The sequence below is a fragment of the Microtus pennsylvanicus genome, chromosome 6, assembly GCF_037038515.1.
Source record: "Microtus pennsylvanicus isolate mMicPen1 chromosome 6, mMicPen1.hap1, whole genome shotgun sequence".
NCBI lineage: Eukaryota > Metazoa > Chordata > Mammalia > Rodentia > Cricetidae > Microtus > Microtus pennsylvanicus.
In genome coordinates this window covers 7137174-7164052 of record NC_134584.1, presented here as the reverse complement: position 1 = coordinate 7164052, position 26879 = coordinate 7137174, and the positions used below count along the sequence as shown (strand labels likewise).

Sequence of the window (26879 nt, the reverse complement as noted above, 5' to 3'; positions counted from 1 at the left end):
TCCAACATGTGAGTGAACCTTAGCAGATCAACCTAGGGGAACTACAGAAAAGACAGAGGTTCCCTAGAAGAGGCTGGGCCAACACTGAAACTATAGCTTGGTTGGTAGAGGATGTGCTTCACACCAATGAAACTATGGTTCCATTCCTGGCACATCATAATCCAGGCATGGTCCCACACTTTGATATCCCAGTACTTGAGGCATTGAGGCAAGGGGGTGGCCAGAAGTTCGTGGTCATCTTTGGCTAGACAGAGGATTAAAAGGCAGCTGGAATGGAAGTCACACCCAAGTTTGCAGCCTGATGTCCTTTGGGATTCATGCTCAAAATGTCCACTACTTTGTTTCAGACTGTAGGGGTCCAGTGCAGACCTCAAGGGGACTGAGCTCTGTCATCAGTGGCCAGTTGCTTGAATGACCTCTCTTCTCTCTGCCGCCTGTGGGCTCTGCTTCTCAGCACAGCCTCACATAGACCAGTAGGGCCTGCGCACAGATGCTCTACACGGCCTTGTCACCTGTCGCTGTCCATCTCTCCTGCAGCTCTATCTCCTCCTCCACAACGGGAGTAGAAAATGGCCCATGTGTTCTAAAACTGTCCTAGACATTGGTATCCTCTTCCAGCCCTTCCCCTCGGAAGAAACCTCATGACAAACCATGATGCGATTTCAAAGCACACTGTACGATATAAAATTTATTATAAAATTTCAGCAAATATAAATATCTAGGCGCCTATTTGGAAGGCCTAGGTGGGGAGATCAGAAATAAGCACCAATAATGACAGAGAGGTACAGGGGTAGGTTGGAGGGTTGCCATGGTCTCTGCTCTCAGCTCAGAAGCAAACTTACAGAATGGATTTTAAAACCACTCAACACACAAACCACAGCCTGGGGCTTAACACTAACAGCATATCAGTGACTTGGCTGGCATCGGTTACTGGGGACCCTGATGTTCCAGGGACACCTATATTCTCATGTAACCCACGCTTCTGATTCCTCCTTTAAAACAGAACAGCACCGAGAAATGGGTTGAAACAGTAACTCACGGTAAATAACCAAGAAAAAAACAAAGTATCAAAGTTGCTCCTCCAGAGCAAGGTCTGGAAGTACAGAAAGCACCTTAGTGGGGGTTTTGTTCTCCCATTTCCAAGTATGCAAAGTCCTAAATCAGAGGCCCCAGCAGGTACCTGCTCTAGGGGCCACTGGGGTAGGAGAGAGCTATCTCACTCCTGCCCCTCAGTGCCCACAAGCCTTCCACAATGACAGTGGAGCCCCCGAGGTTGGAGGGAGGCCAGTGTGCTGGATGGCAGATGCTCTGAACCCTTTCATGATTCTTATACACTTCTCTTTTTGGAAATACATCCAGCATTTGCTGTTAGTGCTGCCTGTCTTTGGCATTTAGTTTGGCTGAATGCCAACACAGGGAACGGCTGCTTCCTGCGCACCATAGCACAGGCCCCTCCTGTCCATATGCAGGAGGTCACTCAGCGGGATCCCACTTTCCCACCTAACAGAAGATCAGAACATGCCCTTTGTGAGTGCAAGTATGTGCTCCCATACTCAGAAACACACTGATGCACCCTGGGTCAGAAGCCCGACAATCTGTCTCCTTCCAGCTCCTGTCTTCTGGATGCATTCCAATGCACACTGCACAGCTGTCTGGTCTGGCCTCGCTCTGCCGCTCTCAGGGGGCATCTTCTTGCTGCCGGGACCGGTCCTAGCTCACAGGTTGGATCTGGAGCAGGTGTTGCAGCACTGCTTGCTGTAGAACCTGTGACTGCACATGCCGTGGTGAGGTACTAGGTAACACCAGTGGAAGAGATCTTGGCAGAAGGTATCTAGAAACGAGAACACTGTGTATTAGCCTGAGGCTCCTATGGGCAGCCCTGGACTCTTCCAGCCGTCTCTGGTACACAGAGAAACGTGAGTTTGTTATGGCCAAGGAGGAGCTCCCCTCTAGACCAGTTGTTGTTGGAGTATGAAATATCCCCTACAGATTGTTTGGGCTAAACTCTTGGTCCCCAGTTGGTGGTGATGTTATGGAAGGCTGTGGAACCTTAGGAAGTTGAAAAGGGTGCTGTAAGGGGTGGGTCTTAAAGTTGTGTAGTCTGACCCTCACTTCCTTTCCCTTTGCTGCTGACTATGGATGGATGCAATGTGGCAAGCTCATACTCCTGCTACCATTTCCCTGACCCCTGCCGGATACAATGTTATCAAGCTGCTCACACTCCTGCCACTATTTCCCTGACCCCTGCTGGATACAATGTGTCAAGCTGCTCATATTCCTGCCACCATTTCCCTGACCCCTGCTACCAGGACTGTACCCCTTGGAAATATAAGCCAAAGAAAACCCCAAGCTTCCTAAGATACTCCCTGTCAGGAATTTGGCCATAGCAATGAGACGGTAGCAGTGAGGGGTAAATGGGGTCCGTGGGACCATTGTTTCCATAAAGTCCTTCCTGCAAAACTGGGGCCTTCTGGCTCTAAATATGCTAGCGCAACTCCTTGCCCAGGAAGGATGCGTAAAACATGGGCACTGAATGCCAATCGCCTAGTTCTCAGGGTTAGCCAGCCCAGCTGTAGGCTACCTCCCAGACAGTCTGCCTAAGATGCAGCCCAGGAAGTCAGGGCATCAGGCTAGGCAATTGCCTGAGGCATTTTGTGCAGATACAAGGACTGTTTTTAGAGTCTACCCAAGGAATAAGGAGGTTTTGTGCATCTCAAGGATACTACTTTTGCTAAAACTGTCCTTCTAAATGCCACAAACTGTATATAAAAAGAGGTAAGCATATGCTTTTTAGAGGACAAACACATCACCAATGATTCTGTCCCTTCTGCAATGGGATGAGAGTGGCAGGGACAGCATTGTGACTCTTTGGTTGAAAAAGTGGAGGAGGTGAAGAAAGGGACAGAATATTACAGGTAGAAGACCCTACTCCAGGGTGCTCCAGCCAGCACCCCATCTCCTGGGATCTTCTAAGGAACTTCTGCAGAAGTCCAGCTAAGGGGTTCCAACACTCACCTCTCTTCACTGCAATAGGACAGAAATGGGTGTTGCAGGCCGAGGAGGTCTCTGGCTTCTGGTGCAGGAAGCAATCTGAGGCTGGCTGTCCCCCCAGCAGGCACTGCACGGTTCTCCTCTGCACACCACCCCCACAGCTGGCTGTGCACTACAAAGCAAAGAACCACAGTCACATGCCGTCAGGACATCAGCCAAAGTCAACCATTGGCATGCCACTTGTCAGAGGGCAGAGCTGTACACCGAAGTGATGGTAACAGGGACAAAGATCCCTGAAGTGAGATGATACTTGGCCCTCTCCCAGGACACCACAAAGCAGCCCTGTGATATATATCTGCCCTGTGATGTGGCTGCCATCCCACCCTCCTCAGAAATCAAGAGAAGACAGCCTTGGTCTTTCAGGATGTGCTCCAGTGGGAATTTGATACTGCAACTTTTATTAAGGTTTCCTAGGAATAACACACTTGTTAAAAGCATTAGAGTATTGCATAAGGACACAGGTATCTGTGGATTGGCCTAGGATCTCCTCAAATTATAGACAGTGTGGAAAATGAAGACTCAGAGCCTGTCTCCAGGTTACTCTTATGTTAAAAAGAAAATCAGGGACAATCCCCCCTCCATCATTTTGGTTTCTGTTTAAGGTATTTGAGAGAATGAAATTGCTGATTGACACTGAGACCAGTGCCAGGTACTTTCTCACCTGTGCGGGGCTTTGTCTTGAACCAGGTCTGATGATGTCCATGGTGCCAAAACCCTATTGCCTCTTCCCTTGCTCTCTTCTGCCCTGAAGGTAGCTGTGTTCAGAGTAATTGCACATACAAACCTCTGTCTAGAATGTTCTTGGATGAGATACTGAGGGTCCGATGGACACAGGGAACTAGTGCCTGCAGGAGGATCCCAGGCTGCTTTCTCATGGCATGAAGGGATGCACAGTGTTTTGGGGGACAAAATGGCACCTTTATTGATAAACCTGGGGAGCCTCAGAGGTGTTCAAACCAGACCCTTTTGGACCCCAGGTTCAGGACTCCTGTGCCTAGGCCAGCAGGCCAGCCAGGAGCCGTTTGAGTTAGGGCATTACGTCTTAGCATCCTAAGCAGCCTATGGGCGAACAGGACCAAGCCAGCAGAGGACCTGGTCTCATTGGGGACATGTGCAGCCATTTCTATCCACCTGCCTCTCATCCTTCAAGCTGATCCTGTTCCTGTTCAGCTGAAGATTATACTCAGGATGACAGTGAGATATGTCTGGCTGTAAAATACAGCCACGCAGAGTCTTCTACAAGGCTTGTCCTTGAGAACCGTGCAATAGAGCTACCAAAATAAAGTCTATAAAAATCTCCCGATGTTTTACATACATTTATGATTCTGAATGGGGCTTCACAATTTCCAGACCATTCATGTGCGGTTTGGTGTGTTTTGCTACGGATTCCTTTAATGGTCACATATTAACCACTCATCGCTCCTGTGCCAGGGCATGTTCTACGTACTCCATGCTCAGTGGTGAACATGAATGACTCAGTACCTGGCCTCAGGGTACCTGAGGAAGCCACTGGTCAAAGTGTGGTCCTAAGCCAGGCAGTGCCAGCAGCGGTGGGAGCTCAGGCCCTCAGCAGGGCCAACTCTGGCATCTTTACCTCCCAGGCTCCCACTCTTCCCTGCTTCAGGCTTGGCACTATCCCTGGTGATTCAGAAGCCCTGGTTTAGAGAGTTTGAGAATTCCTCATGAGAAATAAACCACGTATTTATGTAAGAAACAGTCTCTCAGATTCTCAATATTTGCATTTCTCCACATTAGGCTGGAAGAAAAAAATATTCAGCTTAAAACTTTGGAAATGTTTTGAGTTGATAAAGATTGTGGTATATAAGGAGATGAAAAGAAAATACGAAGTTTAACAAATGTGTCTTCTTTTTCTTTCCAGGAAGGGAAAGGATGGAAACTGTTTATCAATTATGCAAACATTGTGGCTTCAAACTTAGCTGTATGTTTAGGGTTTTTATCACAGGGTTCTTGTTAGGTCTTCCATTCATAAACACATAAGGCACACCTGGAGCCCCCTATCAAGGGCTGGAAAGCAGGAAGGCAACTGAGGCCAAGAGACAGGGAAGCAGAAGAAGGCAGGGAAGCAGCAGGGCCAGAAGGAGCCAGGGAAGCAGCAGGAACCAGGAGGTTCAGTTGGATGCTTGCTGTGGACAAGTCAATGACAGCAGTTTTGAGAGAAAGTGTCAGTATAGACTGCTTGTTCATCCCTGGCCACCCAGACCTGAGTAATCACACAGAAACTGTATTAATCACAAAACTGCTTGACCTATTAGCTCAGGCTTTTTATTGACTAACTCTTACATCTTAATTCATTTCTATTATTTTATATTTTACCACGAAGCTTGCGATTTGTTACCCCTTGCTTCTTGAGCTGCTATATGGCATCTCTCTGACTGTACCTACTCTCTCTATATCTCTGTTCAGATTTTCTGCCTGATTTTGCTCTGCTAAGCCACTGGCCCAAACAGATTTATTCATCTACCAGTAAAAAGCAACCCAACCCACACAAGGCCATCCCACATCAAGAAAGAATGTTCAAAGGAGACTGTAGCACCTCAAAGCTTTGCACCTTCCTATAGTTTTTTAGGACTTCTGCTGAGCAATCTTTTCATGGCCCAGACAGCCTGTTCTTTGTAACCTTGGTCTGTACTGGCTCAGCTGACTCTCCACACAGCCACCTGCTGCAGATACCTGTACAAACCCCCCCCCCCATTGGTGGATTCATGCTGGGCTTGTGGCTTTCACATTAGAAGCACTTGGAGAACTCTATACAACAGGTCACTACCCAAGAACTCTTGCCAGTTCTAGAGATTGGATGTGACAAGGAGCCCCCACTATGCCCAGGAAGATGGTCCTCTCTAGGTTGCAGCAAGCAGTGCCCTTCTACAGCTCTAAGATGAAATTACCTTGTCCAGTCTGAACACATTTTATTTCTGAATAAAACGACCACCACACTAAATCTCCAGTCTCAGGGAGACTGCAGATGGGGTTGCTTCTACTATGTAGACAGGCTAAGTGAAGACCTTTGCTGACCACTTCTCACTCAAAACCGTCTCCATTCCTGCTTCTCAGACTTCAGAGTGCTTCTGCATCAGAGGAGATCCCGATGTTTAAGAGATCAATGACTCACACACAGAAGGTACTAGATGGGTGGCAGGAAGGATTATTCATTCCATCAGTGATGAACAGGTGTGCCTCAAATAATCATGTCTGCTTTAGTTGCTTTTGAATGTAATGAGAGCAAGCCTGCTCCTTTGTAATGTTGGTCTTTCTAGAACATGGTCACCGTTAATCTTTCAGTAAGGATGGTGGTTAGCAACTGGGTTCCCTCTGACTTGTAGGACCACAGAGATGGAGACCATGGACTTAACACAGTGCAAAGCTCACCCCTCAAAACCCAGAGGACAATAGATAGAGATGCACACAGCAGTTCTGGGAACCCAGGTCTCCAATCTGCCACCTCTTCTCTCTAGAGCCTCTATTAAGAGGCATCATTAAGTCAGCCCCTTAATGTACTCTCCAAATCCAGAGCATTTCCCAGGGACATGGAGATCACACACCAAAGCTGTGCAGTATGGGATTGCACATACCTTAGTGGCCTTAATCGTAATAGCTTCTGACATAATTATGGATGGAGTTGTGAAGCTTTGTGCAAAGTCACCCGGTCCCAAACATGAACTCCCTTGCCACAAGGAGGCGCAGATTGTGGATTATCCATCAATAGCTCTCAGCTGGTTCCTATTTTCCCATGCCCACTTAGAGCTTCGGGAGTTGAGAGCAGATGAGTGATCCCATTGTGCGTACAGGGCAGCATCCATCTGGTTTGGAAGTCTTCCTGTACTCTGGGCATGCTCCTCTCTCTGTCTCTTTCTCCGCAGTTGCCATGATGTATCAGGCATGGTGTCATCTGGGACCCAGCTGCTGACCCCTCATAGGCCATGTCCTTCCCAAATAATCTGTGCTGTTCTGGTGGGGTGGCTCTGCTCTGCCAACCTTTGACGTGCTCATCTGTGACACGTGAAGTGAAGAGAGCAACAGGTGACTACATTTAAGCTGTTCCCAGATCCCATGGCCTGGGAACCACCTGATCCTCAGTACACATGCCTGGAATGATTTAGGTCAGCCTTATACCATGGCTCACCATGAAATGAGAGGATAAACAAAGCTATTTGAGTTTGAAGAGACCCCAGATAGCAAATCACCACAATGTCCTTTAACTGGGACAAGGATAAACCTGTCTACCGTGGAGGGTCAGCCAGTCTTGGACCATCCATTACTACCTGAAATTTTTCCAGCCCGTAAAATTTCTACAGTTTATGTGCAGGGTCATGGGTACAAATGCTTACAGCAAATATTCCCCATAAGTTATTCTTTCCCTGTAGAAGTTATGGTATTAAATCAACAAGCTGATCACAGAGGATATAAACCATAGCCAGTTAATACAAATTAATCATTAGACAAATCAGGGATTTCAGAGCTACCAAAGCAATTGAAGAATAGGTTAAGTTTTAGGTTTGGGTTTAAGTAAAGTGATGATAAACCTTTATACACTCCAAGAGAATAGACCTAGGCTGGAGAGAGCTGGTCAGTGCTGGCATGGACTATCTCGGTTGGTCAACTCCACCAGTCACTTGGGTCACATGACCTCCCCCCCCCACCCCTAGTTCTTGGGCTCTGATCAAGCACCTATTTCTACAGTCATTTCCTCTGCAGAACAAAGTGTGAGGACTGGCATTGCTTTGCTTGTAGTGAGCGGTGACTTTGCCTAACTCTCGCATCCTTATAAACTTAGCTACATAAAAATAGCTACTAGCCTTTGGAACTAGGTAGGCCATCGTCAGCCTGAGAGGTTGACTGCAGCCACTTGTTGAGATGTGACCCTGAACCAACCATTCTCACAGGATCAGGTGTTTTAACATTTGGTCTTCAGTAGGTGGCGCTTTTCTTTCGAGGCTGTGGACATTTTAAGAGGTAGGGCCTAGCTAGAGGAAGTGGGTCATAGAGAGGGCAGCCTTCAGATGTGTGCCTGTCTCTCTCCTCTCCTCTCCTCTCCTCTCCTCTCCTCTCCTCTCCTCTCCTCTCCTCTCCTCTCCTCTCCTCTCCTCTCCTCTCCCCTCCCCTCCCCCCTCCTCTCTTCCTCTCCCTTTCCTCCCCCCCCCGTCCTAGAACAAAGAGGCATGAAAGGAAAGCCCTGAGCAGGCAGCTGGAGGTCTATCAGCTGTATGCAAGCTTTAGGGTCTTCATTCACCCAATCTGGCAGCACTCAGACTGGGCACTGAGGAAGGAGGCAGGGCATAGGTGAGTGACAGATATCAAGAAACCAGGGCCATAGGAACAGAAGCCCATGGGACTAAGCTTCTGGGAAGTCAAGCAGCAACAAGACAAGGAAGAAAGGCAAGCCAGAAGAGTCTTGGTAGAGGTGAGGAAGAGGGCAAGGAGGAGAGTTTGGGGAAGCCAAAAGCCCCTAGAGCAGTGGTTCTCAATCTGTGGATTGTGGCCTCTTTGGGGTGCAAACAACCTTTTCACAGGGGTCACCAAAGACAATCTGCCTATCATATATTTACATTACAATCCACAACAGTAGCAAAATGACAGTAATGAAGTAACAATGACAATAAGTCTATGGTTGGAGGTCACCCCAACATGAGGAACTGTATTAAGGGGTCACAGCATTAGGAACGTAGAGAACCACTGCCGCAGGGGGACTCTGATACCCTCAGCCCAGGTTGCTGCTCCAAGGGCCCAGGCACAACAAGAAAATCCCCATCTCATTTCACAGCCACCTGGTTTGGCTATAAACTAACCACTGCTGATTTATTATGGATCTCGGTTTTTCCATTCACACCCATCTCTAGGGATCTCTGCCCAGGTTTTACCAAGAGTATTACATTTCCTTACACTTGGTGCCATAAACATTTGCAATGATGCCCAGGGGCCCAATAAGGTCCAGCAACATGTGGAGTCCATCCTCAGCAGGCCATACCCACCCTCGAGGGGCCACCCACGTGTGGGAGAGAAAGGCCGGAATGGCTCAGTGGGCTTTGAGGTATATACCCTGACAGGTAGCTGCCCCCCAACCAATGTGAGCCAGTCCCCAGCATCAGCGTCTTACCTGAGACCAGGGTGAGGCAAACCAGCTGCCTCGTGGGGGGCCTGCAGCAGAATATGGAAGGTTCTTGGGACAGGGGAACAGGGCACAGGCCCGCTCCAGTTCCAGGTCCGGCTTCGGCAGATGCAGGCACTTCTTGGAGGCCAGCTCTCGGTACTTTCCAGAGACGTACTTCTCGGCACACCTGAGAACTCTCTGCTGTGTCCCCCTCTCGCATGTCACAGAGCACTGGGAAGAGGAGAGCAAAGAAGGGTTCAACAGTCAAGGTGTTCCCTGATGGCACCAGCTCTAACACTCACATAAATATAGACATTTCATGGCTTGGGCTTTGGCATTTTTTTAAAAAAAGACATTTATAATATCCAATATTAAAGTCAATAAGGAGGATTTGAGGTTGGGTACTGTGGTACAGAAACTCCCAACAGGAGCATGGCAAACTGAAGACCCCGACTCAAAACAAAACTACAAACAGCAGATAATACTATAGGCGATACATAGGGGTGGTGCAGAAGGAAACCTCGTGGTGAGATTCTGTGGACACTTCTACTGGTAAATTTAAGTGCTTGGCTGTCACTGATAACAACAGAGAAATATGAACAAAGATATGCAGTGAATCATAGCCCTCTGTATCGGCCCACACCTCCTCTGCAGCCACAGTATGGGCCTCTAGAGTATTCCAGGGTTCAGAAACCTTCCCTAGAAACCTGAGTGATTCCTGGAAAGGAAGCAGCTAGGCATGGGGGCGGGGCTGAGAGCATTTGGGGTGTGTGTGAGAGCACTTGCTCTCTCTGGGATGCAAGCCAAGCCCAAGCGATCCCTGCTGCCTGGCTCCTGCATGAGCTGAGAGGCCCTGGATGGACCAGTGAGTGGACATGAGAAGCTGTAGCATCTGCAAAGCAGAAATGGCACGTGAGGCTACATCCTCCATTACCTCAGGCCAGTGCCGGTGTCCGCAGTAGGGATCCCAGCTCTGAGATATGGCTGGCTTTTGCTGGGTAGAGGGGCAATGCTGGGCAGCCTCAGGACCACTGGGTCAAGCTGCCAACAGGGGATCTAAGGGAGCAGAGCTCCTCACACTCACTTACTAGCTTCCAAATGCCTCTGTGTCCCCTCCATCCAAGACAGAATCCCTATTAGACTATTTTCTGCTGCCTATTGAGTATAGCACAGAGAGAAACTCTGGTATATGTGTGTAAGTCTGTATGAGTATGTGTGTGATTGTGCATATTTTCTGTGTATGTGCATGTATGTATATGTGTGTACATCTCTCTATATGTATATATAACATGTGTACATATAATGTATATATATGTATACATACATCTCTTTCTCTGGGTGAGATGTATGTGTACATATATTATTTTGAGTGGTAACCTTTGAATTTCTTTTCTTATTTTTGTTACTGTTTTTATTTTTTAATTTATTTAACTTTATTTTATGTGCATTGGTGTGAAGGTATCAGATCTCCTGGAATTGGAGTTACAGACAATTGTAAGCTGCCATGTGGTTGCTGGGAATTGAACCTAGGTCCTCTGGAAGAGCAGTCAGTGCTCTTAACTGCTGAGCCATCTCTCCAGCCGCCGCCCCCCCCCCCCCCCCCCCCCCGCCTCCATGTGTAGTGTTTTAAATTCCACATCAAGAATTTCCTCCCTGGACAGAGCCCATCGACTATGCAGCCTAAGCCTCCTGCTGTCTGCCTCTAGCCTCAGAGGTTTGCCCAGTAGACTCGACTTTCGTACTGAAGTTGGAAACCCATCCAGAGTCGCCTTGCATTTGCTCTGGGTATCGTGAACCTGTGCACATGACTAGCAGTAGCGAGCTTACTCTATCCACCAGACAATGCTGCACTTAGTTTTCAGTGGTAAACAGTGTCTCAGGAAGATGGAAAGCCCCGGGGGTCACACCAACCCTCCTCCTAAACAAGGCAATACCTGGTGTGTGTGGAGAGACAGTGCACCTTTGGCCCTACCCTGAGAAGTTTGAGCAGAAACAGTGATTTCTTTCCCAGCTGCCGTGGGAAGGTGGAAGTTTGGCCTTGGGGTACAGTACATCCTTGGCTGGTGTGGAAAGATTTCCGGGGGCCTGTTGGGCTTACTTAGACCAAGGCTAGTCAGGAAACCTCTATACTCCAAGCTCAGAGCTCCATGGCTAGTTCTCCCGTGGGGTCTGGACATCTCCAGTCAGATGAAAGGGGATGTGCTCTTCATCGCCATCCCTGCTGTCGTTGGCTCCATGGCCAGTGGTTCAGCAGTGCAACCCAAGACATTTCTGCAAACATGAACTGACTGCCCACGGAGACCCCCTTCAGAAATGCGTTCTGTGCTTTCTGAATGAGCAAATCCACTCCCTATGTGCCCAAGGCTTGAGAAAGGCTACCAGTGTCATTGTGAGGAGGGATTGGGCACTGGGGGAGGGCAGCAAGGATGCCAGGGAAGCAGGTGATCTGGGGCCATGACTGATGGAGGGGACTGACTCAAAGCATGGGAAACAGAACTTGGACAGTGTGAGAAGACATGGTGAAGCTAGAGGAGGCAGAAGCAGGCTGCTTGGAGGAGTGAGGATGACCCCATTCTGAGGGAATCTGGTGGGCATACCTGAGACCAGGCAGACACCAGCCACTGCAGCTTCTTGTGCTTGTGGCAGCGCTTGAGCAGGCAGACTTCGTGGGCCCTCGGCTTGGGTTCCGAGGTGCAGGCAGCGTCGTGCAGCACCTGGGCTCTGGCGGAGGGGTTGGTGCTCTTACAGGTCACCGTTCTCTTCCTCCACCCTTTCCCACAGGTCCGTGAGCACTGTGCAAGAGAGAGAAACTTTCAACAAAGGTGGGACAGTTTTCAGACTCGGCTGGATGTCCCAGGCCTCAGACAGAGCATCCCACAGTGTGTGGTCCAGCCTCCGTCCCTTCTCCGCCCCACCTGGTTACCTCGGCCCAGGGCCCTGTGCTCCAAGCGGGTGGGCAGCCTTGAGAGTTGCAGGCCTGGTGACTGGAGGGTGCAGGCTTCGGGCACAGGTTGGCCGAGATGGGCTCATCACGGTAGTGCGACCTCCGCATACACTGCGCAGGTCTGCTCTGAGTGCCTCCACCACACGACCGGCTGCATGTGCTCCAGTTTCCTACAGACCAGCTGGCAGGGGACCCGGAAACACAGAAAACCACAGTGAGGGGAGGGATGGCGCCATGGCTCCAAGTCAGTGGGTACATGTATGTGTTGAGAGGTGGCCCATTGTTTTCCTGTGATACCTGACACAAATGTAATCTTTTCCAGCCACAGTTTTCATAGAGAGGCCATTTCTGCCCATGTGTCGCTGGTGCTGAATCTGACTCTATGCCTTTAAGGGGAATCTGGTTTCCCTATATTTGCAAATAACCCACCTTAGAACAGATCTTTAATCTCCCTCTAAACTTTTTTTTAATAAAAACAGAAAACTCCAATCATATCCCAAATAAAAGACCTCTGTGCTTACACCCACTCAACTTCAACAGCCATTAACACTTGACCTTAACCTATGTAACTGTGTGAAAAATTCAAATGCAGCTATTTCAGTATAACATGTGTATGTCAATTTCAGACAGTTATTTCCATGTGCATTCCTTGAGGATTCAAATTCCTTGTGTTTTTAAAAATGTAACCACAATATCATTATATCTAACACATTATGGTATTTAACATGTGTGTATGGGGTGAGATTCTGGAGGAGCTGGAGGGTGAGGGAAGCATGATCAAAATACATTGTATGAATTCATGATCCTTATCTTTTATACAGTCTGTCGTCCCCCCCCCCCATTACAGAATTTTGGATGCTGTGTCTTTGTCTTTCCTATATTACTTAGCATCTGGGTAATTCAGATTTGATTTGATGTCACCTGTGGTCAACTAGGGCTTGGTGTACCTATTGATAGGATGCTGTGTTATCTCATCATCTTCTCTGTTTCTCCACAGTGTTTTCTCCCTAAGCTACACTGTGACTTCCGTCTCTGGTTTTAAAAGTATCCTTGTTGGTGAATGTGCTGGCTGGAACTGGGGGATGAAATGGAGGTGGGTCCAAGTTCAGCCCAATGGTGCCCTACTAGGTGTGAGCTAAGCCTGGGTTTGACTGCACAGCCTTGCATTGGAAGGCTTTGTGGCCACGGTGATAAGTCAGAACAAGGGACCATGAGGACACCTATTTCAGTATAACCATGATGGTCAACCAGTCCAGGGCACCATGAGGACACACACTTTGGCATGGTCACAAGGCCCAACCTGTATAGGGACTGTGAGGACACACAGTATGGTGTGGCCATGGCTGATGCTCAGCCAGACAGGAGCCGTGAGGACACATATGTGGTGGGGAAGTTTGCCCATTGAGCCATTTCCTTGGTTTAGTTTGGGACTCCTTGGATAGTATTAAGACTAAGGTGGTACATCTGAAAAGAGAGGCCGCTGAGAACACTTCTGGAAGAGAAAGGGAAGCAAGCCCCCACTCTGAGTTCCACGATACCTACAAACTCGGTAGCAGCCCGGTGCTTCTGCTTAGTTTTTGTTTTGGAGGCACCGTATGCTGCTTTACTCTTGAAGAGATTTCATTACGTCTTGAAGCAAACTGTAAAGAGCCTGTAATTTTGGAACATATAAAAAGAAAACACACAAGGGCTCTTGCAACTGGTCCCATGTCAACTGTGGGAACACCATATTCTCAGAATCAGAAAGATGAGTGTTTTTTGTTCCACGCTAACAGATAAGTGAGTGGCACATCCTTCTGGTGAGGGACTGGTGTCTGCTGCAGTGGTGTGACGGCTCCGCACTTGGATCCTCTTGGCTGCTCCTTGGCCACCTCTGTATGCTTTCATGTTGTTTTTTAAAAAATATTTTTCCATTTCTTATGTTTGCTCTCAGCCCTGCAGCCTTATAAATGGTAATTGGTGTCCACACTGGGGCCGTGAAAGACAGCTTGGCTGCTGGCACACTTTCCACACCTCCTCCCTAAGTCTCCTGTCTCCACCATCTCCAGCCACTCTAACTGGGTTGAGCTGTTCTCCACCAGCTCCCGTAACTGCAGGTCATTAAGAAAAGCCTTCTGAACAGAGATCACGCAGATTGCTTCTGCAAGCGCCAAGTGTCTGTTTTGCTTCACAGAGGGAGCTCAAGGGAAATGGCTTCACTCCAGCTTAGGAAAGAGTTTCAGTCCACACTGTTCTGATGCCGCCCGAGGGAGGGTTCCCCATGCTGGAGCGAGCCTCGTTCAGCAGCTGATCACGGACCACAGCAACGACCTCTTTGTTTAGTTTGCCTGTGTCTATAAGTGGAAACAAGAAGGCTACTCTTCCTCAGGCAGTGAGGGTTCCATGGCAGGACATGGATGCACCCAGCCTCCACTGTGGGGGCTTTCTCACAGGGCCTGCCTGTGTGGATCTCTGTGAGTCGTACAGAGAGTTGCTTTATCTCAGACTGGAAGCTATGTTTCTTGGTATCTTTTGTTCCACATTAAGTATATGTACTGATCAACAGCTACTAAGGTTTGGATCTGGACTCTTCCTCAAAGGCTGGGGTGTTGAAGACTGATGTCAGCCCTCAGTGCTATTGCAATCTATTGTGATGCAGGATCTCTTAAGAGGCTGGGCCTTGTTACACGGACTAAGGTCACCAGGGCATAGCCTTGAAAGAGCTGCTGGGACTCCAGACCCTTCTGGCCTCTCATCTGCTTCTGGAACCCTATGAGGTAGCAGATTTCTCGGGTTCACATTCCTGATGTTTCCCCACAACAGGGAAACCAGTTATAGAAACTTCCAAAGCTGCAAACCAAAATGAAGTCTTCTCCTTCTTAGTTGACTCATCCTTGGCTTTCTTCCAGCAACAGAGCACTGATCAACACACCAGGTGTTAGATGTTTCTCAATGAAATCCTCCTTCCCATCCAGTACCATTTTAAGATAGAAATAATATGGGGCTTAATCCTGTCTATTGGCTTTGTTGGCATTTTGTTCTGTTTTCAGAGTTAACTCTCAGTGAACACTTCTGGGTGCAGTAATCATGACGAATGACTGACAGACAAATCCCAGTCACAACCCACCTGCAAGAAGCTGTGATGAGCGTTCTGTGCCCATGGAGAGAAGTCATTTGACAGATGAGGATAGATGTCATTTGACAGACAGTCTGGAGGCTCTAACTTGAGCATTTATCATCAGGTGGGTTTTTACAACCTGACTTTCCCACGCAATAGCCTCTGTCACAACACTCAGGTCTCTTAGGATTAAACCCATCTTCTTCACATGTGTACGTGAGCCCTAATGAGTCCCATGATACCTCCCACCCAGTGCACACACACACACACACACACACTAAGTGCTAAGCAGCGCTTAGCAGCTTCCAGCTGCTTCTGTGGCTTGAGAGAATGGGTGCTAGCCATGCTCCGAAGCCACATAAACCTCGTCAGCATGTGTAAGTCGTTTGTGATCCACCACCCTTTTCACATGAAATGTCTCAAATATAACAGTTCACATCCAGCAGTGAACACAGGCGCTTTGAAGCAGCTGCCCTTTCCATAGGACAAAATGAGCTAATTTAGAGCAGAAGCCGGCTGGCTAGCCACCGCCTGAGGTCAGTGGATGGAGGACATGAAAGAAGCAGGTGATCAGGGCCCCGTAGGTCTCCCTTCTTATCAGGTGATGAGAATTTAGGGTTGGCCTCTCTGCCAAAGGACATTTCTGTCACCATCTCTCAGCACCAGCCCCAAAACAAGTTCCATCTCTGCAGGAGTCAGGGAGCCTGTTAGGTAACCAGATGCATAAGTGCAAGCTGTGGGATCAGGTGGACAGGCATGGCAGACTGCTACAGTCTTGGGGCATGTGCTGATCCCTTGAGCCCAGGAGAATCTCCAGAATCTCCAGGTTCTTTTGACATGTGACAAGCTCTAGAGGCTCAGAGTCATGGTGCGGCTTGGCTGGCACGCTTTCTCCTCCTCCTCCACCAAAGGTGGTTTACACAGGTGACTGACATACTGATCAGCAGGCAGGGACCTTCTCTGTGATGTGTTCTTCAGGGATTCATCGGCGTCTGCCTCTGCTGTCTAGGTCAGAGCAGAAAGCCCACTTCTGACTGACGGCTGGTAGCAAGGGGCAAGCGCTGGAAGCCAAGTCCTCCCTGGCACCTTGAGGATTTCCACTCAGCAGTTACTTCATTTTCTTTACCCTCAAAAAGTTGGACCACATTCTTTCCTTTGAAGAGCTGAAGGGCAGATTTATAATAAACCAGACATGGACCCTGAACTATTTTCATGTCTAGATGCAGGATTTCTCTGCAGAAGTGTGCAGAGCCAGACATCAAAAACTTACTCCAAAGGAGTTGCCACACTGTTAATTTTATAAACTGTGAGGAGTCAGAAGCCTATAAAGGCTCACTTATATATTAAGATGCTATTTTTACCAGATTTTCTTCTCTCACTGTCCTGCCATTGCAGACTACCTTACAAACAAACAGAAAGGACCACAGGGTAAAGAAAAGGAAAAAGGGAATTCTGGAAGACACACATACAGCAAGCTGACCACCAAGTTATACATGGTCTCAGTTCTTCTAGGTTTCAACCAACAGTGTCCATCTGTGTTGACAGAGGTTTCTGACTTGCCCGGTCCCCCAGTAGTTCAGTCCCAAGGAAACACACAAAGGTCTACATTAATCATAAACTAGTTGGCCTATTAGCCCAGACTTCTAATAACTCTTACATCCTACACTAACCCATAACTCTTGTCTGTGTCAGCCACGTGGCTTGGTACCTTTTATCAGTGAGGCATTCTCATCTTACTTCCTCTGTGTCTGGATGACAACTGCAGACTGACTCTTTCCTTTTCCCAGAATTCTCTTGTTCTTGTCACCCTGCCTCTACTTCCTGCCTGGCTACTGGCCAATCAGCATTTTATTAAAACAATACAAGACCATTGTCCCACAGCACATCTGAGAGTTTACTCCCTGCAGAACACTGGGCTGTTGCAGTAAACTTCTCTGGATGCCTTAGAGGGACTGATTAGTTCTGGAGTGAAGTGAAGTCATGGCTCCTGGGGAGTCTGCCCTCCATACAGTTTCCACCACGAATGGGGTGGAAAGGGTGGGCATTTGATCCTGGTAAGGCAGCAGAGGTGACTCCTGTTGACCAGCTTCGTCTCCAAGAGGTTAGCCTAAGAGGTCTGGTGCCCAGTGCGTGAGTGACCTGAAACAGGAGCAGGCTCTGCCCCCAGACAAACCGAGGCCTACATTTGCCTTTGTTCTGCTGGAAATAATTAGGGCTTCCTGTGTTCAAATTTCAGTTTGTGGCTACAACTCCCTTCAGCTTGCTGTTGAGAAGGAAACTACTCCTTGGGTACTGGGTCAGCAAGGTCCTTGGCTTAGGATGTCCTCCAGGGACCTAGCCATCCGCTGGGCTTTGGCAGAAGACTACAAGACTTCTGGCGTTAAAGCAAAGCCACCTGGGAGGTTAGAGGAAATTGTCCCCAATAGTTCATTCCTCCACATCTCTCAGACAGTCCACCTTGGGAAGTGGGGGACTTTCTTGCCCGTGAAGGGCAAAAGTACATAGGAGAAGGCAGAGTGAGGTAGTGGGGTGTTCACAGCTGAGTACAGGTTCCCCAGACTGTACTTACAGCAGCCTTTCTCACGGGCAGGTTCTCACTGTGCCCTCTCATGTTCCTCTCTCAGTAGAGAACCACTCAGATGGACTTCTGTCCCACTGGCTTCCTGTACCAGCTGTCCTCTTTCCAAGACACCAACCGCATGGCCCAAGCGGTCTCCTCCTTGCCCATGGGCTCACACTGGCCTCATTAGAATCTGGTGTGTATTCTCACTGAACGGAGGGCATCGGGGGAGCTCTCTGGCCCTGCTCGCCAATGAAGCACCAGCCTGGAGATGCCAATATTGCCCCTGGGTGTCCACAGTCTTTTGTTTTTGCTGTTGTCTTTTGGATTCCATCCACCCTGCTGTGTCAGCCCTTAAAGCCTGTTTATGCCAACGGGTCCTGTCACTGCAACTATGTAACATAATTAGCTTTGGTGTAACTTTGTGAAACACAAGCATGAAAAGAGAGGCTTGTTTCTAAGAAAATGAACTTGAGTCTTGGGAATGACTCAGTAAAGACCAGTCATTAAATGGGACTGCTGTCAAATTAGGTGTGGCCGAGGAAAAACTAAAACACAGAGGAAAAAAAAAACAATCTGAAATGATTTTGCACTGGGATGAATGGCGTGAGCTCATGCATTTCAGAAACTCAAACTGGAAACCAGTGCCCTGAGCCTGTTGGTGGATCCTTAGTTATCAGAAAGGTCGGGTCATTAATTAAGAAACTCACCAAGTGACACAGTTATGGATCTCAAATGGAAATAAATATTAAACCCCCTCCCAGTCTCTCTTGTATATTCCGCACTTTTTGAAAACCAGTGGGTAGACAGGCCTTGTTTTGATGGCTCCTCACCCACCCTGCGGACCCTGTGCTTATGAACATTTTCGTTCAACAGCCAGTGGCCCATCTCAGCCCCTACTACCTGGGTAGGTAACTGGACCCTGGCCACTGTCCCCTAGCCTACTGCCACCATCCTACTCCCTAGCAAAGCTCTTCATGTCAGCCGTGGGGATTCAAGCCATTTTAAGCCTTTACTTTATTTAGCTCAGTAGATGCTGTCCCCAGGGCAGCCCCTATAGACCAGGCTACATTCCTAGCCAGACAGACTTTGAGAAAGCCTATGGGAAGGACGGTCACATCTAGAATCGTGAGTGTAAAGATGGGCCGCATGGGCCTCTAAGGTGACAATGATAGACAATTTCAGTGTGGCAGAGACGAGTGTTGGAGAACAAAGATAAAAGAGGATCAGGGTATGGCAGTACAGGGCTGTGGGGAGCTAGAGGCCTGGGTGGCATTTGGGATTCTAGAGGATGATGGTGAGGAGACTGACTGGAAGGCATCCAGAGAAGGGAGGGACCAGCAGAGACAGCGCCACTGAAGATGCTGTGCCCACTGGATGCCAGTGTGACCATAGGTGCTGGTGCAGGTTACTCACAAATGTGGCTCACAGTGACTGGTCACAGAACATGTTACAGAATTGGCTATGTCATCATTGCCTTTGTGAAATTCACAGGTTGAAGAAAACGCAGAGTCCCACAAATTGACAGTCCCCAGCAACCGAGCCCAGACATGAAGCCGCTGTGTGAGAACCATGATGCCCCTCACGGTTTCCTAGTGGGTTCACCGCAGTGAACGTGTGCTGGGGAGAGCGCATTCTTCCTATTGGTATAGAAATATATCAACCTGTAACCATGTGTGAACAGGATTGTGCTGATCAAAGCCCGCGTTTGCTCCTGACCTTGGATACATTGCTTCCCACTTTCTGGGTTCTGACCATGGGGGCAGCATGATGTGGGATAGAAAAGTGGCCCTGGGCGAGGATGTCTGGTGTCTTACCTCGGCCCCTCTTCCTTAGAAGGCCTTTGGAGAATCATGAGTATCCTTAGCTATATCAGCAGCTGTAGACTGGAGCTCATCCTAACATGCCCCTCCCCCATGCAGCATTGAAACAGGAGCTGGCATACAGCAGGGGCTGCTGAACCCTGAGCTGCAGTTCTCAGGGAGGCAGCCATCCTCTCTTCTTCACCCTTCCCTTGGCCTCTGCTCCTCATCGCTTGTTCAGAAAAGTAATGATGCCCCACGTGGTATACAGGACTCAATAAACCCAGTCCCTTATCTACTTAATGCACAAAGAGGAAGGTAAAACTGTTCCCTATAGCATTACTTATATGTTTGTTTTCAGAAATTCTGTGAAAGGCCATTAAAAGCACAGCCAATCAATATGAATTATTTTAAAGCCAAAACAACCACAGAGACGTGAACACTGGTTGTATAACATCTTACTGCTTTCCCTTCACATACTAATATAAAGTAATAAAGAGAACATGATGCTGAGAATCTGCCGAAATATTCAGTCTGTCGCCAATATTGTAAATTTTAAATTTCTACAAGTGAGAGGGAGAGGAAGAAGAATGAATGAAGAAAGCTGTATAGTTTAAGGAAAGAAAACCAAGTACATGAATGCATCTCTAAAGAGAAGGAAGCGATTCACTAGATTAGAAATACCAGCAAGATCTGCAAAAGGGCCCTCCCTCCGGGGCTCATAAAGGTGCGTGAGCATAGGAAAGAAATGTCTGGCTCTCACAAATCCTGTGCTTTATATGGAAAATATAACCAGGTACTTGAACAGCCCCCAGGAGAAGCCTCAGAGGCCCACTGAGTAAAGGAAGGAGAACCCTGAGGTACATTGTGTTGCTTATAGGCAACACCACCTGATGCTCCCAAAGAGAGTGAGGTCTTTCCTCCTCCTGCTCACGCTCACACTCACATTCACAGGCACAGGCTCTCCTAGACATCTTATTTGCTGGCCAGGGAATGTCCTGCTTACAACATTTAGGTGAAAACCATCTATACGAACATGAACTTGCATGCTACATAGGTGTGAGAATTTTATACCTAAGATGCTTTATCCCTTGGGAGATTTCCTGTCCTAGAATGTGCCTTGTTCCTGACTGAGGATAACCTCCACCCAAATTGTTCAGAAGATGAATCTGCTAAGGAAAACATCATCTAAATCACCCCTAAAAGACGCCTGTGAGATTTTCCTGATCAGCCTGGCATCCAAAGCTTGGGTAACACAATCATTTTGTCTCCCATGAAAGGTGACACAGACAGACACAATGCTTTCTGTGAGGACACTCTCACACGGGGGGTGGGGGATGCCGTCCCCTGGCCAGGGGGGAGGCAAATAGCCTATGAAAAGGGTCAGCTAATGAAAGGCTCAGTTTAGTGATCTGTTTCAGATGCAGACATGAACTGCCACACCACCTACAGCCGTAGCTCTAAGCACACATGCAGCTCTGATTGCAGCTGCATTGGGCCCCCGGGGCCAACATTCACCCTGATGATTGAATTGATTTTGTTGGTGAATGATGAGAGTTGCCTCAGAGACACATAAGTAGCTATGTGTTTTAGCAGAGTGTTTTGTTTCTTCAAACTTAGGATCCCTTTGCCATACTCTGTGGATCTTCACATAAATATGTTTTTTGGATTCTCTTTTTTGTTGTTCTTGGGTTTTTGTTTGTTTGCTTGTTTAGTTTTTCAAGGCAGGGTTTCTCTGTGCATCAGTCTTGACAGTCCTGGAACTCACTCTATAGAGACCAGGCAGTCCTCTAACTCTCAGAGATCCGCCTTTCTCTGCCTCCTGAGTACTGGATTAAAGTTGTGCTCCACCACCACCAAGCAGCATGATTGTCTTTATTGTCTGAGTTCCCTTGGCTCTGTGAAGGGGCTCATTGAAGTTAAAGTTTCAACATCTCCCATTGTGACCTGTCCTCCATAAAGACAGAGACAGAAAAGTCCCAGGATCAGGACTTAGATGGTCAGCAACTCCTATCTCTCAGGAAACTCCCAACCTCACATCTCAAAGAAGAGATGGGTGGTAGTCTCCAGGGAAGAAAAGAGGTGAAAGACAGCTTGGCTCACCCATGCACAAGAGTGTGACAGTAAGTCCCAGTTGCTTACAAGCTGGGCAGACCCTGGGAGTGACTTGTCCAGTGCCTGTCACTAGTAGCAAACAGTAGCAACTGATACTGGAGAATTTAGGAGAATCCATTATTCTCCTATTACAAGCACTATGACATGCTTATAAAAACATCAGGATGCTAAGGGAAGAACTCCCTCTCATAGGTGAAAGAATTTCCAGGCTATGTATCACCCAAAAGACTTTTTCCTGATCCTGCATTAAGTCAGCTCTTGCTCCATTTGCCTCTCTGCTGCACTGAACCTGGAGCTGGCAATGATCAATTCTCAGTCTCTAGACTCATGAGCTCCAAGGATCCATGGACCCTGAGCCTTCTTACCTGGGAGGACAGGCTGACACCTTGCAGGGCACCAGCCCTGTGGCAGGTCGAGTCTTGGGGTTGCAGAAGGATGCATTCACTTGAACCCTCAGGTCTCTATAGCATCCCACTTTTGAGTTCATTTTGCCTGTAGAAAGGGAACATGCGATAAAGACAAGGAGCCATGACCAGAGATAAAGATGCAGAAGAGCTAGCAAAGCCATCTTTAAAATTGTTTGAAAAACCTTAACTGTGTTTGCATGCCTTTGTGTTAATGCCCAATGCTCTAGAATTTACATATTTCTCTCTACAGCTTAACATTTTTTAATTCAATGTGTTTGCCCTGAGGACATAGCCTAGTGGTAGATTGCTTCCCCAGTAAGCACAAAGTCTAGGTTCAATCCCTAGGACTGTAAAGAATGAACAAACAAAATAATAAATAAATTTAACATAGTTTTGCAAGCAATGTTGTCATTCATTTGATGAAATAAAGTCATTTTGCAAAAAAGTTAATTTCCCCAATATATTAATTTAATTTTTTAAATTTAATGTTTAAACATTTTATATGTGAATTCTACATTTATACCATTTCCATCCCTTTCCTTTCTGATCCCATTCCCACTCCCTCCCTCTCAAATTCATGACCTCATTTTATTTATTATAGTTAATATATGTAACCTACTGAGTTGATTTAAATAAATATGATATTAATAATGTTAGTCTCACATATCTGTTCATGAAATGGTAAGAGGAATCAATAATTAATGAATAAATCAGCAAAAACACAACAACAAAATGATGATCAGTTTCTCAGCTGAGAACCCGTAGCTAAACATCATGCTCCTCACAGTTATGGCTTAGGAGAGCATCAAGAGATCACCACCGAAGTTTGGTTTGATACTTGGCCTTCATACATGCACAATCTAAGGCTCTGTGCGTGTCCTGTATTATGCTCAATGTTCCAATGAGCTACGTTCTTCCACAGGACATATATGAGATATCAGGAATAGCCAAATACAGAGAGAAATCTGATTGGCAGCTTCCAGGGCAAGAAAGTACAAGAATGAGGGCTTGATGTTTAATGAGCACAGAGATCTAGGGGGCTAAAATTGTCCAGGGGATGTAAGGTATTCATGGTTGTACAACAACATAAACACACTTAGTGCTTCAAACTGTACTCTCATCAAGGTTTAAAATGGTACACTTTAATATATATATATATATATATATATATATATATATATATATTGCCATGATATAAAAATAGGCTCTTACTAGTTATATACTTTGAAAGGTGGCAATTAAATGCTTCTAACAGAAGGAAAGAAGAGGAGCATATTTGTGTCAGTATGAGATGAACACAAACAAAGACAGGTGAACAACTGTTCTTGACAACTTGACAAAGAGGCTACATTTTGCCTTGAGGGCCCTCTGATCTTTAGGCAGCAGCTACTCTATAGGACTCAGCTTGGCCTCTGACCATGTCCCTCTCAACTCCAACTCCTTTGGCTATAGGCAGTGAGAGCTTTTCATGAGCAAAAGGGGAAGATGGTTTCCAGGAACCAAAGCAACCCAGCAACTCCCAAGACTCTCTTTCCCAGAGAGCTGAGCATTTTCAAAGAAGTGAAAGTCTCTGAGAACACATGAGAGCCAAACTAAAGACTCATTCTCCTGAATTCAAAACCAAGATCCTCTGCAAGCCCACAGGTCTGAGACTCAGCCTCCATTCTATGCTTCCTGAGGGGGCAGCCTTTGTGAAATTATTTAGCAGCAGGGTGCAGTGAGTATATATAAACACAATAAACCAAATCAAATCTGTCCTCTTTGGAATTCCTCAAGTGAGAATTTTGAAATAACTTTATTTTAATGATTTCTGATGAGGGTGGTTTATTTAAAAGCACTGATAAATATCATACAATATTCTGTAAAAGTAAAAGAATATTTATGCGAATATAGTATATCTGGAATGCTAATCATGAAAACTATGATGTCATCATACACAATGATTTCAGAGATTGAATATGAAATTGAGGTGGTACCCACTGATCGTCAGTCCCGTGTGTGTGTGTGTGTGTGTGTGTGTATATACAATCTATGTGAGTTATAGTAGCTCCATGTCCTGGGAATCACAGAAGATTTTCTGACTAGTCTGAGAGAGCCTACCTCCCATTTGATTCAGATGGAGAAAAGCTACTTAGTATGGCTCTGGGGTGTACAGGCTGCCTACAAACAGAACTGGGAGAATAATAAAGCCCAGACACCCACATATCAGATCTACAGATAAACCAAACCCTGTGTCACAGACAGAAGAGAGCCAAAGAAGAACCTGTGACCCTCCAGGGGTCAGAGGCCCCACTCACTGTGAAAGCGACAGAGCAGTTGTGAGCAGGAGTGTGTGTGTGTGGGGGGGGTAGACAATGCTGATGAACCTCACACTGATAAGCACTGTGCCAGGAAGCTCCACTTGGGTGAGTGTGGGACAGTGAAAGGCTGTGTGCATTGTCCTGCACACTGTTCAGGATGTCACATCCCGAAATGCTCATGACCAAGGCCTGGCCAGGCTGCGCCCTTCTGTGGCTCTGCTAGACATTGTTGTCTATCAATGTTCCCTGAACATTCTAGTCCTACCCCAGTTTCTGGAGCAGTTTCATCTTTAGTTGGGTTACTATTGTTGATTTTTAACAATGGGAGCTTTAGTGTAATCCCTCAAAAGAAGGAAATTGAGAGGGTTTGGCATGTTTCTGCTGCAGTGGACAGAAGCATTAGATCTGGATTGGAAGGGCCGCATTTGCTTGTATCAGTTGCTTAGAATTCTTTTTTATAATTTATTTTTTATCTTATGTGCATTGGTGTTTTGTTTGAATGTATGCCTGTCTTGTCAGATCCCCTGGAATGGAGTTACAGACAGTTGTGAGCCACCATGTTGGTGCTGAGAACTGAACCCAGGTCTTCTGGAAGAGCAGCCTGTGCTCTTAACTGATGAGATATCTCTTCATTTCTGCTTAGATTTCTTATCACCAGAGACTTCTGTATCTTTCAGGATCTTTGGAGAACCAGAGTAACTCAGAGGTCTACAGAAGACTATCTGTGGTCACTGTTTTTGTTTTATAAGCAATTAATCTGCATAATAAACATATTTAAATATCTAGAATGATTTCTCACTTCCTGGCTAATCTGTCACCAATATTCTTACTTAATAATATAAGAAATGAGCCCAAATATGTAAGCTTAAATGAAAAATATTTCAAATAAATGATAATTACACAAAAGCTCCTAAAGTATTCAATTTGAGCATATAAAATAGAAATTAAGGTCTTGTAGAAAAACATGTTTCATTAGAAATACTAACTTCAGAGGGGGTAAACAAAGTGATATAATTACTACAAAAATAAAAATATATAAATATCTAATTCTTACAATAAACAAGATTCTTAAATGCTTCCATTGTAAATTCTACTGAAAGCTTAGAAACATAATACAAACATTACTTAAATTGCTTCAAAGTATAAAAAAAATAAATGTTTCCAACATGGAAAGAAAATGAATTTTGTACATTTTATCACATGAAAGAAAACTACAGTTGGGTAATACTTCACACTGATGTAGAAAATACTTCTGAGTTTGGAGCTAGCAGCGTCAAACAGCCCTTTGGAAAAGAATGTAAATATGGCTGGCTGTAAGGACTGTGAGCAGATTTCACCACAAAGTGAATCACAAAGCAAACCCTAACTTAACTGCAGATATAATAAGCTCTACATGTGAAATTCAGCTTCCATTTTTGATAAAAATAGATGCTTATTCTTTAATTAGACCTAGAACTTAGTATTATGGGAGAATCAAGGAGGATTTTCAAGGACATGAATAATAAAATCATTTTAATTATTATCCCTGTCAGCTAAAAGTATCGTGGGGATGGTGATTTAGACAATGAGGCAAAAGGCTACAAAAGAACACATGTGGTATTGTTGCATGCCTGGGACACATGTGTATGGTTGCATGCTTAGAACACATGTGTATGGTTGCATGCTTAGAACACACGTGTATGGTTGCATGTCTAGAACACATGTGTATGGTTGCATATCTACAACACATGTGGTGTGCTTGCATGCCTGGAACACATGTGGTGTGCTTGCATGCCTGGAACACATGTGTATGGTTGCATGTCTAGAACACATGTGGTGTGCTTGCATGCCTGGAACACATGTGGTATTGTTGCATGCCTAGAACACATGTGTATGGTTGTATGTCTAGAACACATGTGTATGGTTGCATGTCTAGAACACATGTGTATGGTTGCATGTCTAGAACACACATGTATGGTTGCATGCTTAGAACACATGTGTATGGTTGCATGCATAGAACACATGTGTATGGTTGCATGTCTAGAACACACATGTATGGTTGCATGCTTAGAACACATGTGCATGGTTGCATGCCTAGAACACATGTGTACGGTTGCATGTCTAGAACACATGTGTATGGTTGCATGTAGAGAAGAACTGGCTGTGCCCACCAGGGTAAGGCTGGTGTTCTGTGCCCAGGGCCCAGGATAGACACTTAACCTTAGCACCTTATTTTATACTAAGATAATAAATCTATAAGTACTATGCCTTTCTGTCACTATATTTCTTTTCATAGTCAATATAGTTTTTACACCATGAAGTTTTCTGGGGGATTTGAGTATATGAGTTGGTGACAAATGACAGTTAATTTCATCAGTAAGGTTCATTAGATATCACACTCTCCATTACTATATTTTCTGTGTATGAGTCTGTTTCTCAGCATTCATGGCCTGGTTTCATTCAGTTACCCACACACCACTTCTGGAGTAGTATAAGAAGTGTCCTAGCTTCTCCACAG

At 46.4% G+C, this 26879-nt stretch overlaps 1 protein-coding gene across 1 annotated transcript in view; it reads right to left on the bottom strand.

Moving 5' to 3' along the window:
* Positions 1–1702: 1702 nt before the first annotated feature.
* The window catches only part of Adamts16 (ADAM metallopeptidase with thrombospondin type 1 motif 16), a 93174-nt gene continuing 67997 nt past the window's right edge, over positions 1703–26879 (bottom strand). The window contains exons 18-23 of the mRNA XM_075977796.1: positions 22041–22167; positions 12081–12282; positions 11755–11949; positions 9164–9388; positions 3016–3163; positions 1703–1831 (exon numbers count right to left, since the gene is read on the bottom strand). Coding sequence (XP_075833911.1) covers positions 1716–1831; positions 3016–3163; positions 9164–9388; positions 11755–11949; positions 12081–12282; positions 22041–22167 — 1013 coding nt within the window. The 3' untranslated portion in view covers positions 1703–1715. The remainder of the gene's footprint in view (positions 1832–3015; positions 3164–9163; positions 9389–11754; positions 11950–12080; positions 12283–22040; positions 22168–26879) is intronic.